We start from the raw sequence: 15,743 nt of genomic DNA, 5'->3' as shown, positions 1-15,743 counted from the left end.
GTACATATTTTGCCAAAACAATTTCAAAAATAATTTTTAAAAATCTGAATCAAAGATGAACTCACTTTACAGATAAGCAATAATATTCACGACTTTTTTAAGTGCTCTGTCATTATATAGGGTTCCATACAGTGCAGCATAAAACCAGTGCTACTTAAAAGATAAAGAGCTCCTCACTACACCCAGAATCAACTCCGAATCAGCTCATGGCGCTTTCAGCCACTATGGTCCCACTCTCTGGAATTCTCTTCCACATGAAATACGGTCTGCTAAAACAGTGTCTTCTTTTAAAAGTAAACTAAAAACATATCTTTTTTCGCAAGCTTTTAGTTAAGTTTAAAGAGTGTATTATAATTCTGTCTCGTTTGTTTTAAGAATTTTTTATTATCATCTCCCTTTTTAAATGATAATAAAAATACATTCTTGTGTGGTTGTATAATGTCCTAAATGTTTTTATTCTATTTTATTTTATTTATTTTTTTTATCCTATATGCTATTTTATGTTTTACAATGTATCTTTGTTTTAATTTCTTGAAGCACACTGAGTTTACGCTTGCCGTATAAAATGTGCTACATAAATAAATTTGACTTGACTTGACTTGATGTGTTTTATGCTCTACCAACATACCAACATTTGATTGATTTTATATATAATTGTTTTCTCTTATGAAATATTAGAGCTATATTTTACTAATAAGTAGTAGATGTAAGTAGATATTGATAGCGTGATAGACGTGTAGTGAAATTCTGATATTGTGACAGCCTTATCATTAAAATTAGAGTCGTTTTAGTTTACTATTTCTAAAGATGTTTATTTTTATTTAAAAAAATTGTTGTGCATGGCAATTTCTTCACAGTAATTACACTTGAAAAAATGCCAGTGGGATTCTCTTTGCACAACATGAACATGCATTATTTATGAACATCAGTAATGTTTATGTTGTGTTCACTTCAAATTAAATGTGTATGGAAACCCATACCCCAGTTGATATTGAGTTACAATTTCAGTCAGGTAGGGTATTGCTGATATTGCTGAAAAATCATGTTTAAAGTTATGGGGTTGAGAAAACAATAACAGTACGATGCCAAGCAGCCTACGATGCCAAGCAGCCTACTATCACATATTTTCAGATGTTTTGCAGCTAATGTTCTAACAGTTGAAAAAAAAAAACGATGAAGAGCTTGCTTAATATTGAAATCGATTTTAAAGAAAAATATTACAATATTTTCAAAAAGTATATTAACATTATCTTGTATGACATTTTGACTTTAGTCATCATTAATTAAAAACAAGACTTTAGTCCGAAGTAATTAAACACTTAAACGCTTTTGACCTGTTTTAATTTTTGGTCAGATTAAAAACGTTATTTGTCACCACGCCTGTTGTTTGGGGTTTCTTGGAAATTTGTGTTTTTCACTTTTTCAGTCACAGCCACCCTAAAGACAGGATTTTCCCCAAATCTTAGTTCAAAATATTTTTTTCATTTTACTCCATGTAAAAAATACCCTGTTCTGCTGCAATCTGAAGCCCATGGAGGAAGTGATCACATTCTGAAGGAAACATGACACATAACACACATGCACAAATGCCAAACAGACATACACATTCACTTACTCACATGCAGAAGTTAGTGTGAGTGTCATAAGTAAGAAGCTGCTGCTGCAGTCATATTTGAACTGTGATCAGGGACTGTTTCATCGAGCTCCGCTCTCTGATCCACCATGAAGCTGTATGTGATCTTTCCTCTGAGTGCTCTGATCACCCTCACCCTACAGGTAAGAAAAGAGTTTTATTGGATGACTCTCATCCCCTGAAATATTTTGACAAATGATCTGGCCATTTCAATTGTATACACATATATCTTTGGTACTTAGTAATTGTTTACATGGCATGCTTGATTTTTTTTATTTCAGGCACCTTCAGGTGAAAATTGTTTTTGTGAGTTCGCTAATTCAGAGAGGGCATTCCCACATGACAAACTCAGCACAGTGGAGGACAATGCATCAAGATGTAACACTAACATCACCCCACAGAAGGTAACTTTAAATATTGTTGATGATGAGGTGCTTGACTAAAAAAAAAAACATGTGATATATATGAATGAATAATATATGCAAAGCCTCGCCAGGAGGTGTCATATCTCTGAGTATATGACCACAGTATGCATACATTAAATTGAATTGCGTGTGTGTACTTGGTTTTCACTTACGAAGTAAGGACATTTTTTAAAGTGAGGACATTTTGGCGAGTCCTCATTCTTGGAGAGACCTTTAACGGAGCATATGACTTGGACTGAAAGTAAAGGTTAGAATAAGGCTTAAGTTATGGTCAGGGTCAGGGGGTATGAGACTAAATAAGGGGTCCTCACAGGGATAGATGTACATGATTTGTGTACTTGAGTGCATGCTACCATTAAGTAATTAAAACATGAGTACACTACAGCATACAATGTATAAGTATAGGTATGCAAAAACAAACAGTTTAACCTATACCTGAATTACTACGGTAGAAGCATCAAATTCTCCACATATTTTTCAACTAAGACATAAGATTTACCCTGGCAATTAGGAGTTGAAAAAAATGATTTCTCCGAAGTATGGTGTTTCTTTTTCTAATGAATTAATGAATTACTGAATCACTTGGTCTTTGTCAGCAAATAATGGCATTTAGTATCAATGTGCCAGCTGAAATTAGCATCACAAGCATGATATTATCGTAACAAACGATCCATTTTACTTCACGTGCTTAATGTAAAAACACTTATAGTTTAAGTCTCAAATTTGTGCTGTACACATCGCTTTGTTATGACAAAAGCTAAGTAGGAACAGCTTAATGAGGCAGTAGTATTTCATTTACTACTTTTTTACGAAGTGTAGCAGTGATGTTGCTGAAATAAAACTCAGAGACTGACTGACATGTGATGTGCATTGTTTTTAGTAATATGATTCACGATAAACAGTCTGCAAAAGTGTATTATTCAATCTTTTCCATGTAGATGTTAAAAAAAGAAATTGCAATGATCGTAACACTGACTCACAATACCTAATCAACACCCAAAGTTGGCGATGGTATCTAATTGGGAGGTAAGCACATTGTTCCAGACCTACAAGAAATGTATGAACAAAGCTAGAAAGAAGATTATTTGACAGTTAATCAACTTTAGACTTACAGGTACGCATTATTTTCTAAACCAAAGTGTAGAGAGCACTACCTCTCTCTGCAGTTGTACAATTAATAACAATAATGATAATAATAATAATAATAATAATAATAATAATAATAATAATAATAATAATAATAATAATAATAATAAAATGAATGATGATAAAAAGACAAACCCAGATCCCTGTGTGTATGCGTTGATGTTGAAGGAGTCCTGAGTGGTGTCTCCTCTCTCTGCAGACTCTGGAGCTGGAGAGTCTGCTGATGGGTTTGGAACGACGTCTGCCCCGGCTAGAGGAAGATGTGTCGACCCTAGAGAGGGAGGATGATGGAGAGCTCTATGGAGTTATCAGCCTGCAAGTGGTCCAAAATGAACTGACGGATATCCAGGAGCTCATCGCCAGGCTTAACAACACCATCCTGGAAAACGAGCATCTTACTCATGTTACCAATACAAAGGTCAACTCACACTCGAGCTGCACAACACTGACATTAGAAATGGCATGAGAATCAGTAGTTTAAACAAGTTTAATACAAGAATCAAGTGAGCAGCCCAGTTGTTAAACATTTTAACAAATTACAAAAATACAAATTGCAGAACATCACTTGTTGCAACCATAATGAAATGCCTCGCCAAAAGCTAAATCTAATACAATGAACAGGCTGTAACTTAAGTTCAAACTTCATAGGTACAATGTCTTTACTAGATTTATCTTACATACTGAATCAACTGTCTTATATGTGGGATGTCTGTCCTGTTGCTGTCTATCAGCTGACGGACCTGAAAGCAGAGATGCAGGAGCTGGAGTCATACGACACCATGCAGGTGGTGAGGGGAAAATTAGACAACCGGCGTCTTAGGAGAGACCTGGACCAGTGCAGAAATACAGTCCTCCCCTTCACCAACACCACTGAGCCTCCACATGGTTTGTCGCAGGAACACACTACACATTACTTCTCTATGACTGCGACTGGAAACCACCAGATTCTTGTTATTTTATAATTGTTTCTATATATGTATAGTTCACTTATGATACATTTTGCAACTTGATATTTAGTTGCTTGATATTTTACCTGAGCAGTAGGGTTGTGCACCTCTCCCTACCTCTACTACAAATCTCTACTCACTTCTATAAAAGTGGCAGTACTTGAGGTCAGTGTTGCCAACTTAGTGACTTTGTCGCCAAATTTAGTGAGTTTTCAGACCCTTCTAACCACTCTTTTTCAAAAACCACGAGTGCCAAATGTAGTAACCTTTTCTGGTGGTACTGGAGACTTCTGGAGACTCTGACGTGAAAGCACATATTGTTCTTACTCTTCTCAGCAAGCAGCATGTGCTGCTGTGGGCCCCTCCCCATCCCAAAGCCTCACAGACGGCCCAGTCCGTGCACAACAGCCCCACCCAGCTGCAGTCAGAGCAGGAAATGTTCAACCCTCAGAGGCCAGACTGCAAATGAATCACGCGTGCAAAAAGCTGCTGCTGGTTGATCCCAGCTTATAGTCAAGGCAGGATGTAAATGTAACATTTTCTTTGTTTAAAATATATCACTGCACTAAAATAAGTTAATTTGTAGTTCTAAATATATTAAAGTGGGTTTTTGCTCACTTTTGTCTCTCCCATTACATTATTCCTCTCTCCTACAACGTCCATTAAAATTACATGCACATCAGCAATTATGCAAATTGGGTGATGATGTAATTTGGCAACTTCTAGTGACTTTTAGGACAGCCAATAGTGAATTTTCTTACTGATGAGTTGGCAATAGTGCTTGGGGTACCCTGGTCTTTAAACAAGTATGTCTGCCATATTTCACAACAGACCAGGGACCCCCAAGTATTATTGTTACTTCAAGGTGATGTGATTTTGAAAGTGCAGCAATGAGAACTATGATTGGTTGCCCTGTCACACATCATTATTCTCTTTTACTCACAGGTTGTTGCCAAAAATGACTGTGATTGCGACTTTTGCAATATAGACAGACACCAAAAGGCTTGCTGCATTAACAAACATTTTGACATTATAGTAGTAGTAGTATAAACTATCTCACACAGCCATGCCCATTAACAGGTGAGTAGTAACATTATGATTACCTTACACCTCGTCGAGTTGAAGGAGGAGAAGTACCTGATATTCGTGTCTTTGTCTTGCATTTTCTTGATCATACAAGCCAAACTACCATCCACATACTCTTCCTGCCTGCATACCGTCTCTCCAGGTCTCCACCGTTGCGCTGCTGGTGAACTTAATTGCTGTTGTACTGATCTGACAAAGGGAGAGACTTTGGTCCACTTTTCCTTCCTTCCTTAAAAATCCAAATGTCTTCCAAACTAGCTCTGAACTTGAACCTTAAATGAGATTCAGGAACCCTGTGCAGAACAGTTAGCGGTTAAATTATTTAATAACATCCATGATTCTCATCCTCAGTGCGTTTATGTCGATCCAGGGGCCGCACATTTATGTACTCATATATTTCATTTTAGAATAATATTTCCAATTCATATCCCTTCATCTTTACACCCCAAATGCGCAGTATCAGTTGTGACCTTAACCTTTATATCACACCCAATATCTGATTTTGTTTTGGTTTTGTGTTTATTGTGTCTGCACCAGAGTCACACTTAAAATGAGATCACTCACAGCTGTGAACACACACGCACTGCACACACACACACACACACACACACGCACGCACACACACACACACACACACACACACACACACACACACACACACTTTGAAGCTAATGTAGGCTATAAATAAACTGCAGGAAGCTTTAACACCACAATTAGGATGTCATTATCAACCAGTGGACATCTTACTGGACCAGCTTAATTTATTCAGTCTCCCTACCTCAGCAATATTTTGGTCTCTGATTAATTTTGTATTGTCTCCCAAGGTAACTGTCCTCACGGTCAGTTTCGGAACATTTCCGGGCCGAGGGTGTCCACAGCAGGAGAATATCCTGGGTCCTACAAGTATGGAGCCTGGGGTCGGGATCCCAAACCAGAGGCTGGGAAGGAGAGCTGGCATTGGCTGGTGTTGTTGACCTCCGGCAACAAACACTCCAACTATGTCCGTCTCTACTCCAGCCTGAGCGCTTTCGTTGGTGGGGTGAGCACCCCAGGTATAGAACTCTTATGTTGTAGTTTTAAGTGTTTATGTTAAAAATGTACAACCTGTCAGTGTGCATGATTGTGCATTATTATCTTCTAATCTACAGGAAGATGTATTAAAGCCTTTTTGATTGGGGACTATTTTTAACCATAGATTAATTGACATTGTGTATGTGGGATTTAGCCAAAATATGCTACACTGTGTGTTCATGTGATGAAGTAATCTGTAACCCAGTGCAACCAAAAACCTACATTAACCAGAATGCATTGCACTGCACCAGACTAATAAAAAGTCAGCTGATGTGTATGAGTAGGCCGCTGCTCAGTTTTGGAGTCTGATTTGAACCAGGACACCTATCAATGAGTTAATCTGACATTATTTTTATAGCACTCTCCCTTCAGCAAAGTAATACAAAGTGATTCACACAATGAAAACACTGCCTCCCCCCATCAGTAAATTGAGCTTCATTCCATCACTAATTCATAAAAATGTCGACACTTTGAATTTAATTTTTAATGCAGCTACAACTGTAGCATTATGTATTACACTGTATATATAGATATATTTCTAGTAGAATTTCTTATATATGTTTCTTATATTTTGTTCTGTTTTTATTATTCTTGCTTATATATAGTTTCTATTTTTCTGCAAGACTTTTGAATGGGAGCAGCTGTAAAGAAAGCAATATCCCCTTGGGGATCAATAAAGTATTTCTGTTTCTGATTCTGATAACTCGGAGATACATATTGATTCTAAATATTGTTTATCTGTCTCCTGGATTACTAATTATCAGTGTCAGCCCTAAAAAAACATACCAGTAAATCCCTAATAACTAATTATAGGCTCAACTCCTCTTGCGTCTTCTTCTTCATCTTGTTCTTCCAGGTAATGTCCTGATCCACTCTGCAAACCCAACCACCAATACCATCCAGGGTCCAAATGTTGTGATGTATAGAGGGGCCTTGTACTACAACTGTTACAACCAAGATGAAGTTTGTCGATTCAACCTCACCTCCAAAACTGTGACCAACATGAAACTACCCAAAGGCACCAGGTACAGTACGGTGCTTCATTAGCCCTTTTTAGATAGAAAAGGCGGCACATTTGCTCCAAGGTAAGGGCCACAATGTGCCGCCTTTTCTATCTAAAAGGGAGGCGTAATAGTCCTCCTTTTTCAAAAGCCGCCACTGGGGTAGGCATAAACATGTGACGTGACGTGAAGCATGAATTTGGGCAGTGAACAGTGACAATGAATTTGTCTTCAAAATAAGAGCTGTACATTGCACCCCATTGGAGTTTAGAACTGGGTTCTTAGCGAGGGGCTTTTAATTTGAAAGTAGCGACCATTCGTAGCTTGCCGCTACAACAACAAGCGGACACAACCAAACAGCTACAGAGACCAAGAAGACGATGCATCTCCTGGATCTCAGCGGCTGTCCAGTTGCTCATCTTGACATCCACGGATGAAGTGATGGACTGACTACTGTGATCAGCTGTTTCCTGGCTTTAAAACTCCCTGTCACTGTGTCACACAACAGTGCAGTTTCATTGAAGCCTCAGCACATCTCAAGAAATTGCCGGCACATTGAAGCCTCGGATTTAGATAGCACTCGAGGTAAAAATTAGTGTACCCTCCGAGGCAGCAAATTGCTGGACCAAAACAGACCCCCAATTTACAGCCCTCTGTCTAAATCCACGGACCTAGCCGCAAAAAAGATGGCCAAATTGGCGGCTTGCTGCCCAGTATAAAAACAGCTATTGTTTGAATTGGTGTTGTTGATGCCAGGAGTGATGCATCCGCAAGTCATGACATCTTTCATATTTTCTTAAAGTTTTGAATTCTGAAGTTTTATGAGAACAATAAACAAGACTTTGTAAAAGATTAATATACATTTAAAATGACTAATATACCAAGTCACAGCATACTGTAGCATAATGAGCCGAAGAAAACTACTAAGATACAGATTTTCACTGTTTACATACAGTATGCACATACAGTATTTTCAAAATTGTAATTTCTTTTTTTTTGTGGCATAGACACCTTTATTAGCAGTAGACAGAGAGGAAACATGGGAGAGAGAGGGGGAGGTGACATGCAACAAAGGACCTCCGGCCAGAATCGAACCGGGGTAAAATTGTAATTTCTTAAAGGGAAACATCACTTCTGTCCTCTGTGTTTTTCAGGTATAACTCAAAGGGTAACTTCTGCCACCTTGATGAATGCTACCCGTTCACAGACCTGGACCTTGCTACGGATGAGTCAGGTGTCTGGGTGATCTACACCACCAACCAGGACTTTGGCAACCTGGTGTTGGCCAAGCTGGAGGATGATGAACAGCTCAGACTAAACCAAACCTGGCGCACCTCGGTCTACAAGCAGGGCATAACCAACACCTTTATGGTGTGTGGTGTGCTCTATGCAACACGGTATGTCGACAAAGAAGCTGAGGAGATCTTCTATTCTTTTGACACTACCACTGGGGAAGAGAGGTTCAACCTTGGCATCTTCATCAAAAAGATGTATCCCAACATTTTGTCCCTGAACTACAGCCCTGTGGACCAGATGCTACATGCCTATTGTGACACCTACATGGTCTCCTATAAGGTTCTGTTTTCATAAAAAGATAATGCAACAACATCTTCTATAAAAGCTTGTATTTCAATAAGGGTTTGTCAGATCTGAGGCTGGCTATAGCATGACCATGTCAGCCAAGTACTAACTGAATATACTAAATATGGCCCAGATCTGGACCATTGCTGTGGTGATGATATGTCTGATGTGGACAAGATCTGGACTGCAATCATTTTGTCTATCTGGGACTGGTGTAATAGATGCACTAGATAAATAAAGGCTTCATACATATATGCATATTCACAATCTATTTTTTCACATACTTGTATACATGATAGTCCTGTCTATCTTTAGCCTATATGTTCAACTCTGTTGTTCTTGTTCTGTTTATGTCCTTTCCATAGAAGCACATTAAGATAATTGTTAAAAGTCAAATCCCTTGTCCATGTACACATACTTGGTCATTAAAGTTAATGTTGAAAATGCTCTTTGCTGTCCTTTGCTCAGGCTTAATCTGTTATCCACCAAGTCAAATGAAGTAACATTATATAGTATGATCTACGAGTTAAATGTAGCCATGAGGTGTATCTTCTTAGAAAATAATTACATTAAAATAACCAAGCTAGTGAAAGCTGAACGTAAATGTACAGTGTGGCAGAATAACTAGAAAAAATATAACTAATTCAGACCCTCGCAGTGTTTTGATTTTCATGTAGTACTATGAGTATAGTATATAAAGTGAACAACAGTACTTCAGCAGCATGAAAGTTCACTTGTTATTATATTTAACCACCACTAGTGGGCTGGTATCACTGCCAGCTCAATCTTTTACTGTCAGTTCCTAACCATGAACTTGATTCTCAGTTAGGACTTACCTTCTTAACTAATATTACCTTTTTGGGTTGATAATGCAGCCAGTATTTTAGCAATAAAGTAATGTTACCCTGAAATTCTCCCCAAAATTCAGTTAAAGATGAGTGTAATACGTGGTTGAAAACTGAAGTTAATGTTTGAGTGTTGGTGCCATGCTAGTAGACATCTCGCTAGAGGGATGACAGTGTCAGTAGACTCACCTATCGGGCAAGACTGAAATAGCTAAGAAGTAGCTAAAGTCAGCATGCTACCATACTAAAATAAGAAAGTAAACATAGTTATCATTTCCTTCTTAACATCAGCAGGTTATCTATGTCATTGTGCATGTGAGCACACTGACATTAGCAGTTACCTGAAAACAGCCTCACAGAGCTTTAAGCGTGGCTGTCTTGGCACTCCAGGCTACAATTACAACAAAAACATAATGACTGTATTTTTGGGGGGGAAAATCAATCGTATTAAATTTAATGAGGTCATAAAATGTTTATACGGTCATTTATACAATTTAATTCCATCCAGTGTAACAGCGCTACATAACAAACATTTGTTACAGTAAACAGTGTATGATTTGTCTTAAAAATTGTAGAGACATGTAGAACCTGGCTGCTAATAATTGCTAACCTCATGGATGATTGTGATATCATATCATGATATGTTATATAGTTTTACACATTGTGAGTTGGACTTCTCTATTCATGTGTGTTTCTTGTTGAAAAAGTTCTGAGAACCATGGCTAACATGGAAATCGCTCTTAAAAGTCAAATACAACATTAGAACAGTTTAAGATCAGAAGTGGGCCTGGTAGGCCAGTAGATATCCATCATTGTATATGTATATCTGCTTGTCGGTTGGGTTATAACTCAGACTGGCCACTCCTTTAGATACCTTCTCCAGTGGCAGTGCAAGTGAGTTGTCCTCTTTGCCTGTTGCCGTGTCAAAAGCGTAGAACACCTCCTCACGGTACTCATCAACGTAACGAGTTGCATACAGCACACCGCACACCATGAAAGCATTGCTCACTGCCTTTTTGAACTGCCTTGTCTCCCACGTCTGTGTCACATTGATGGTCTGAGCCTCGCTATCCCACACTAGCCGACTCACTACGAGATTACCATGGTTACCGACAGTGGCATAGAGGGCCCATAGTCCTGTCTCATCTGCCTCAATGTCCACATCACTGTTGTCACGGCAGGCATAGTAACAGTACGGGAACTTGTTGCTGTAACCCACGCCGTTGCCTGGAAGTGTCACCTGTTGAACAGCTTTGCTCTTCAGGTCGTAGCGGCAGACATCTGCAGAGCTGTAGCAGTGATAGTACAGTGCTTCACCATATAGAACAGCACTGGGACCCTCAATGCTGTGGGCATGACTGTAAGATGGAGCCAAGGTAAAGTCCTTGTGCTTGGCAGATTTCATGAAGTCATTGTAGCTTTGGTAGACGCGCACAGAGTTGCCCCATTTGTGACCACTGACCAGAGGCTGAACCCAGTAACTGTTCCTCTGTTCCTCACTGTCCACCTGGGCCTGTTTGCCCCATGAACCAGAGATGTAGCTCTTGTCATGGGGACTGACCTTGGTTGTGACAGGCTCACTAATGCTGGTGATCAGGCCCTTGAGGCAGTGGCTGCTCTGGCCTGAAAACAGAGAGAGATGAGAAGGGTCTTAGGATCTGGTGGATGTACAGTACATTCTAAAGCATTACTCTTTTAGTATTTCTGCCTAGTTGCATAGGTTGGGTTTCAGAAGTGGCTGGGGGACAACACAGAAAATAAAAAAAAACAAACATAAAATGTTGATGCTGTAATTCTTATCCCTAAACCATCACCCACAAGTTCTGGGTTAATGCAAATGTCCAAGGTTGTCCAGGTTTTTAAGCCCGAACCCGACGCAGCCGGACACACCAGCATGAATTGTACCCCAGGCCTTTACGCAGCGGTGTCAGGTCTGCGTCTGCGTCTGCCCATGAAGCAAGCAGCCAGACTTACTCTTCACCACACGTGAACAGCGATGAATCACAACAAACAATATATAATTTACAACCTGCAAGAAATGTGTTTTATAAAAAAGGAAGCCCGAGGCCCGACCTGACCCGGCTCATTGGGTCATTGGTCTGGTCGGGTTTGTCGGGCCAGGCTGACCCATTGAGAACTCTACTCCTCACAGCTCTGATATTAACACACTGGCTTACCGCTTTCTCGTTTTACCTGAATCTCCGAAACCACAAGTCAGATCTGTTTCTCATTACTGTTGGGATTTCGTGTAAAAGGTGGCTGAGTTAAAGTGAAGTTTTAACCAACATTATGCTGCTCTGGCACCAGGGATGGAATGGCCATTGGGCAATGTGGGCAAATGCCACTGCGGCCGCATCACAAATAAATAAATAAATAATTAAATGAATAAAGTGGAGAGGCTGCATCAATAGGCGGCCGCGGCCGCGAATGAATAAATAGGCTAAATAAATAAATAAATAAAGCGGAGCGGCTGCGTCAAAAGGTGGCCACAAATCCATAAATGAATAAATAAAAATAATAAAAACTAAAGCGGAGCTGAATGCGGCCACAAATTAGAGGGAAAAAAGCAAACAAACAAACAAAACGGCCTGTTAACTCTGACAAATAATAGGCCTACTTAACTAAATAATAATAATGATGTGTTTTGTCACTAAATAACATAACGATCTAATCACTCTTTATATGCCACATATGAGTCTCTATATCACAGTCATGGTTACCTTCTACAGTTACAAACTTTTATATCACTCTGCATTGTTTTGTAGCGAAATGTCTTATTCAGATGTTCAAAAACGTGCATGGTTTGAAATAAAACAAATCTACCTGCATTTTTTTATTTGAATAGTTGTTTGCAAAAGTTAAAATGAAGCAATGCCTTCTGGGAATTTCAAGACTGAATCGAGTGGACCGTCTGAGTTGTTGGAAGTTGGAGGTTGGAAGTTGGAAGCTGGAAGTTGACTGAGTTTAAGCTAGCAAAAAAATGAATCGAGGTATCAAGCGACACAAGGTGGGAGCGGAGAAAAATAGAGAAATCTCAGAGAGCACTGTTGGTTGACGGTGAAAAATGCTGCAAACCGACTGATTTGTTTTTAAAATCAAGTGCAGCTTCAGCTAGCACTAGCGCTAATACAGTGAGGAATATGAGCAAGAGGAGGATGAAGAGGTAGACATGGATGACTGCGTGACGGTAAGACATGTTTGTATTATGGAGCGGCTGGCTCTGATGATTTATTAATGTGTTTTATGTATTGGTGTGTAGTTGTTTATAGCTTGGGAATTTACGTTTACTATCACCGGGGCTATCAAAAGTGCCTGTTCTTTACGTGCGGCCCACGCGCACCCCCCCTTCTATGGGCCGCTGGTGGTGAAAATGCCAGGGCCGTTTTTTGTTCCCAGTCCGTCACTGTCTGGCACACTCTCGTTAACGTTGGCTAATGAAAGCCATCATAGCTCAACGTAGGTTCCGACACAAAATGAAAAACAAAGACAAAAAATCTGAAGATTATCATTAAAAAAACACCAAAAATAAAAACAATCATTTGTGGTTGCGCTAAATTTTTCTATGGAATTTGACAAAACAGCTTTATCAAATACAAATGTTTCAATGCCATCTTTCAGGTTTTCTTTTCATTGCGAGGTGTGTGTGTGTGTGTGTGCGCGTGTGTGTGTGTTCTAAAATGATCAGCTAAATGCTGCAATAGTGCAAGTCAATAGTTGACAATATCTTTAGTACATTGCAGGAAACTTCCAACTTGTTCCTTCCCAACGTCTGCATATCAGTAAAGTTTTTTTAGTGAGTACATTTTAAGGAAGTACATTTTTTGACCATTTTCACTCATTTCTGTCCAACTCTGGAACAATTCTGATTCATTCATTCCTGTCATTTTATTTTTTTATATTTAGCCACCATACATACAGACAAATACAATTTCATGATCAAAAATCAAGTTAATAATTTCCCATTTAAAATTTTCCATTGATTAATTGCCCATTGAGGCCCAATAATAATGTCTTCACAGCACTTAATTGCAAGAGTGAGTCCTCTCTTATATACACACGCACGCATGCATGCACGCACGCACGCACGCACACACACACACACACACACACACACACACACTCACCATACTTACTTCTGAAGTCTTTGGGGATTGACTTGCAGGACTCAGCGTCATTCTTCAGGTAGCGCAGTCTCTCTTTGACAGTCTTCATGTTTATTATGTCTGACGTTTGCATTTTATCAACATCTGTACGCAGTTTTTCCACCTAACACAAACACACACACACACACACATCAATATTGCCAATAGCGGACTGCGTTGCTGCTCCACTATCTAAAAGGGAACCACTGCTTCTGGTCATTTTGAAAAAACACAAACAGAATAAAAAAGCTTCTTTTAAGGTATTTCACTTATTATTACTTACTTCCATATACTGATTACTTACTTCCATATACTGATTTAGAGCTGTACCCATCCTTTCACCTAATAACAGTTTGTTTACTAAAGATTTTTTTTTTCTTTCTTTCTTAAGTTGATAATTAACTTTGATATAATCAATATTTAATATATGGCTTTCAACAACAATTATAGCCGATTCAATAGAGAATAACTTTTACCTGCAAATCAGAAGTAATTTGGCTGCATGCACAAATAGTAGTATAAACAACCTAATTCACTTAGGCCACTAATTTTAAGGGGAATGCATATTCGTATACTAAACAATTCTATAAATATACTTTTAATCCTGATTTGTTGTTCACGCACGCACACACACATGCATACAACATTCTATACACACAGGTTAGATCCAGTTATATCAGCTATATGATAAAATTTAACAAATACTGCCTTCATGTTACTCATGTAGGCGGTTGTTCTACATCTTAAGAAATAACCTAAGTGTCTTGACTGCATGTTCTGCTTTACCTCTTTGGAGAGTTTATGCGTTTGGGTGTTGTTAAGCTGGCTGTGGACGGCACCGACATCTGTCTCCAGCTGGGTGAGCTCCTGGCCCAGCAGGCGTAGAGACAGGTCCGTGTACACCCCCCGGTTGCGCAGGTACTGGTGAGGCTCCAGCCGGGCCGTCAGGTTCTCAATCAGATCCTGGAAGTGAGGGACAAACTGGCTGGACAAAGTCACCTGCGAGAAAGAACAGACGAAAACTCCTGAAAAATGTTATACGCTTTCAGGATTTCACTTTCAAGTTCATATATCTGGAAATCTTCTTTCAACTGGGTACCCTCACATAGTTACAAGACATGGAAATAATATCAATATTAATAGGATTTACAATTTTTCAATCTAGTTAAAATGTCACATTAGCAGAAATGTTTCTAACCAGGGTAGTGTGGCTTAGTATTACTGTGTATACATATAATCCATCAAGTCAGAGTTGGAATTGGACTGGACTGGACTCACACCCACAACATTTTTCTGGTTCTCACCTGTTTCTGCAGCGTGCTCAGAGATCCTTCACAGGTCTCAACCTGCTGCAGCACGGCCTCATACTTCACAACAGGGAATGACCACAGTTTGGAGTCCACCGGGCACACACAGGAGCCATTCTTCTTCTGGCCTGACACATGCTGAGCCTGGCCATCACCCTGCTGTCACACATGGATAAAGAAGATTTACAAAGATGGTCAGGCGGCTGCATTAGTAAAAGACCCAAAAAGTATTTTTAAAACGCCCAAGTCTAATGTCACACTTTTATTCTTAGTTTATAATACTAGTATATCAAGAGTTACTCACTGATGGCAGCAGCAGCAGCAGCAGCAGGAGAAGCATCAGCATGTTTAGAGTTGGAGAAATGAATAGTGGACTGATGAGGACAGGAGGTGTCCTTACTGAAATCACCACTCTTCCTCTTTTTTTTTTTCTCTTATGATGTCGATCACAACAAAGGCACATTTTCCTGAATTCCCAACATGCTTCTTGCCACTGATGAGTCACAACAGAGCTTTAAAACCACTCAGATGGATGTGAAACTCTAATAATGTCTACTCG

The 15,743-nt window shown here is 39.3% G+C and overlaps 2 protein-coding genes across 2 annotated transcripts; one reads left to right on the top strand and one right to left on the bottom strand.

The window, feature by feature from the left end:
- Positions 1 to 1,619: 1,619 nt before the first annotated feature.
- LOC115586036 (olfactomedin-4-like) lies at positions 1,620 to 9,337 on the top strand. Its single transcript, XM_030424785.1, has 7 exons — positions 1,620 to 1,776; positions 1,915 to 2,037; positions 3,404 to 3,622; positions 3,936 to 4,089; positions 6,062 to 6,289; positions 7,165 to 7,333; positions 8,464 to 9,337. Exons 1-7 carry the CDS (start codon positions 1,723 to 1,725, stop codon positions 8,897 to 8,899), a joined length of 1,383 nt encoding a protein of 460 aa, XP_030280645.1. The 5' UTR covers positions 1,620 to 1,722; the 3' UTR covers positions 8,900 to 9,337.
- An 820-nt stretch (positions 9,338 to 10,157) lies between these two features.
- On the bottom strand, positions 10,158 to 15,545 carry LOC115586035 (olfactomedin-like). Its single transcript, XM_030424784.1, has 5 exons — positions 15,489 to 15,545; positions 15,182 to 15,343; positions 14,664 to 14,876; positions 13,869 to 14,001; positions 10,158 to 11,358 (listed from the first exon to the last, which is right to left on the bottom strand). The coding sequence occupies exons 1-5, from the start codon at positions 15,528 to 15,530 to the stop codon at positions 10,511 to 10,513; spliced, it is 1,398 nt and encodes a 465-aa protein (XP_030280644.1). The 5' UTR covers positions 15,531 to 15,545; the 3' UTR covers positions 10,158 to 10,510.
- Between the last annotated feature and the right edge of the window lie 198 nt (positions 15,546 to 15,743).

The sequence above is a fragment of the Sparus aurata genome, chromosome 8 (genome assembly GCF_900880675.1).
Source record: "Sparus aurata chromosome 8, fSpaAur1.1, whole genome shotgun sequence".
Taxonomy (NCBI): domain Eukaryota; kingdom Metazoa; phylum Chordata; class Actinopteri; order Spariformes; family Sparidae; genus Sparus; species Sparus aurata.
This window is presented reverse-complemented; position numbering and strand designations above follow the sequence as displayed.

Excerpts from the sequence above, each read along its gene's own strand:
- LOC115586036 (XM_030424785.1), top strand. The coding sequence starts at position 1,723 with ATGAAGCTGTATGTGATCTTTCCTCTGAGTGCTCTGATCACCCTCACC. Across the intron at positions 2,038-3,403 it reads CTAACATCACCCCACAGAAG|ACTCTGGAGCTGGAGAGTCT; the intron begins GTAACTTTAAAT and ends CTCTCTCTGCAG. Across the intron at positions 7,334-8,463 it reads AAACTACCCAAAGGCACCAG|GTATAACTCAAAGGGTAACT; the intron begins GTACAGTACGGT and ends TGTGTTTTTCAG.
- LOC115586035 (XM_030424784.1), bottom strand. The coding sequence starts at position 15,530 with ATGCTGATGCTTCTCCTGCTGCTGCTGCTGCTGCTGCCATCA. Across the intron at positions 14,877-15,181 it reads TGAGCACGCTGCAGAAACAG|GTGACTTTGTCCAGCCAGTT; the intron begins GTGAGAACCAGA and ends TCTTTCTCGCAG. Across the intron at positions 14,002-14,663 it reads CGCATAAACTCTCCAAAGAG|GTGGAAAAACTGCGTACAGA; the intron begins GTAAAGCAGAAC and ends TGTTTGTGTTAG.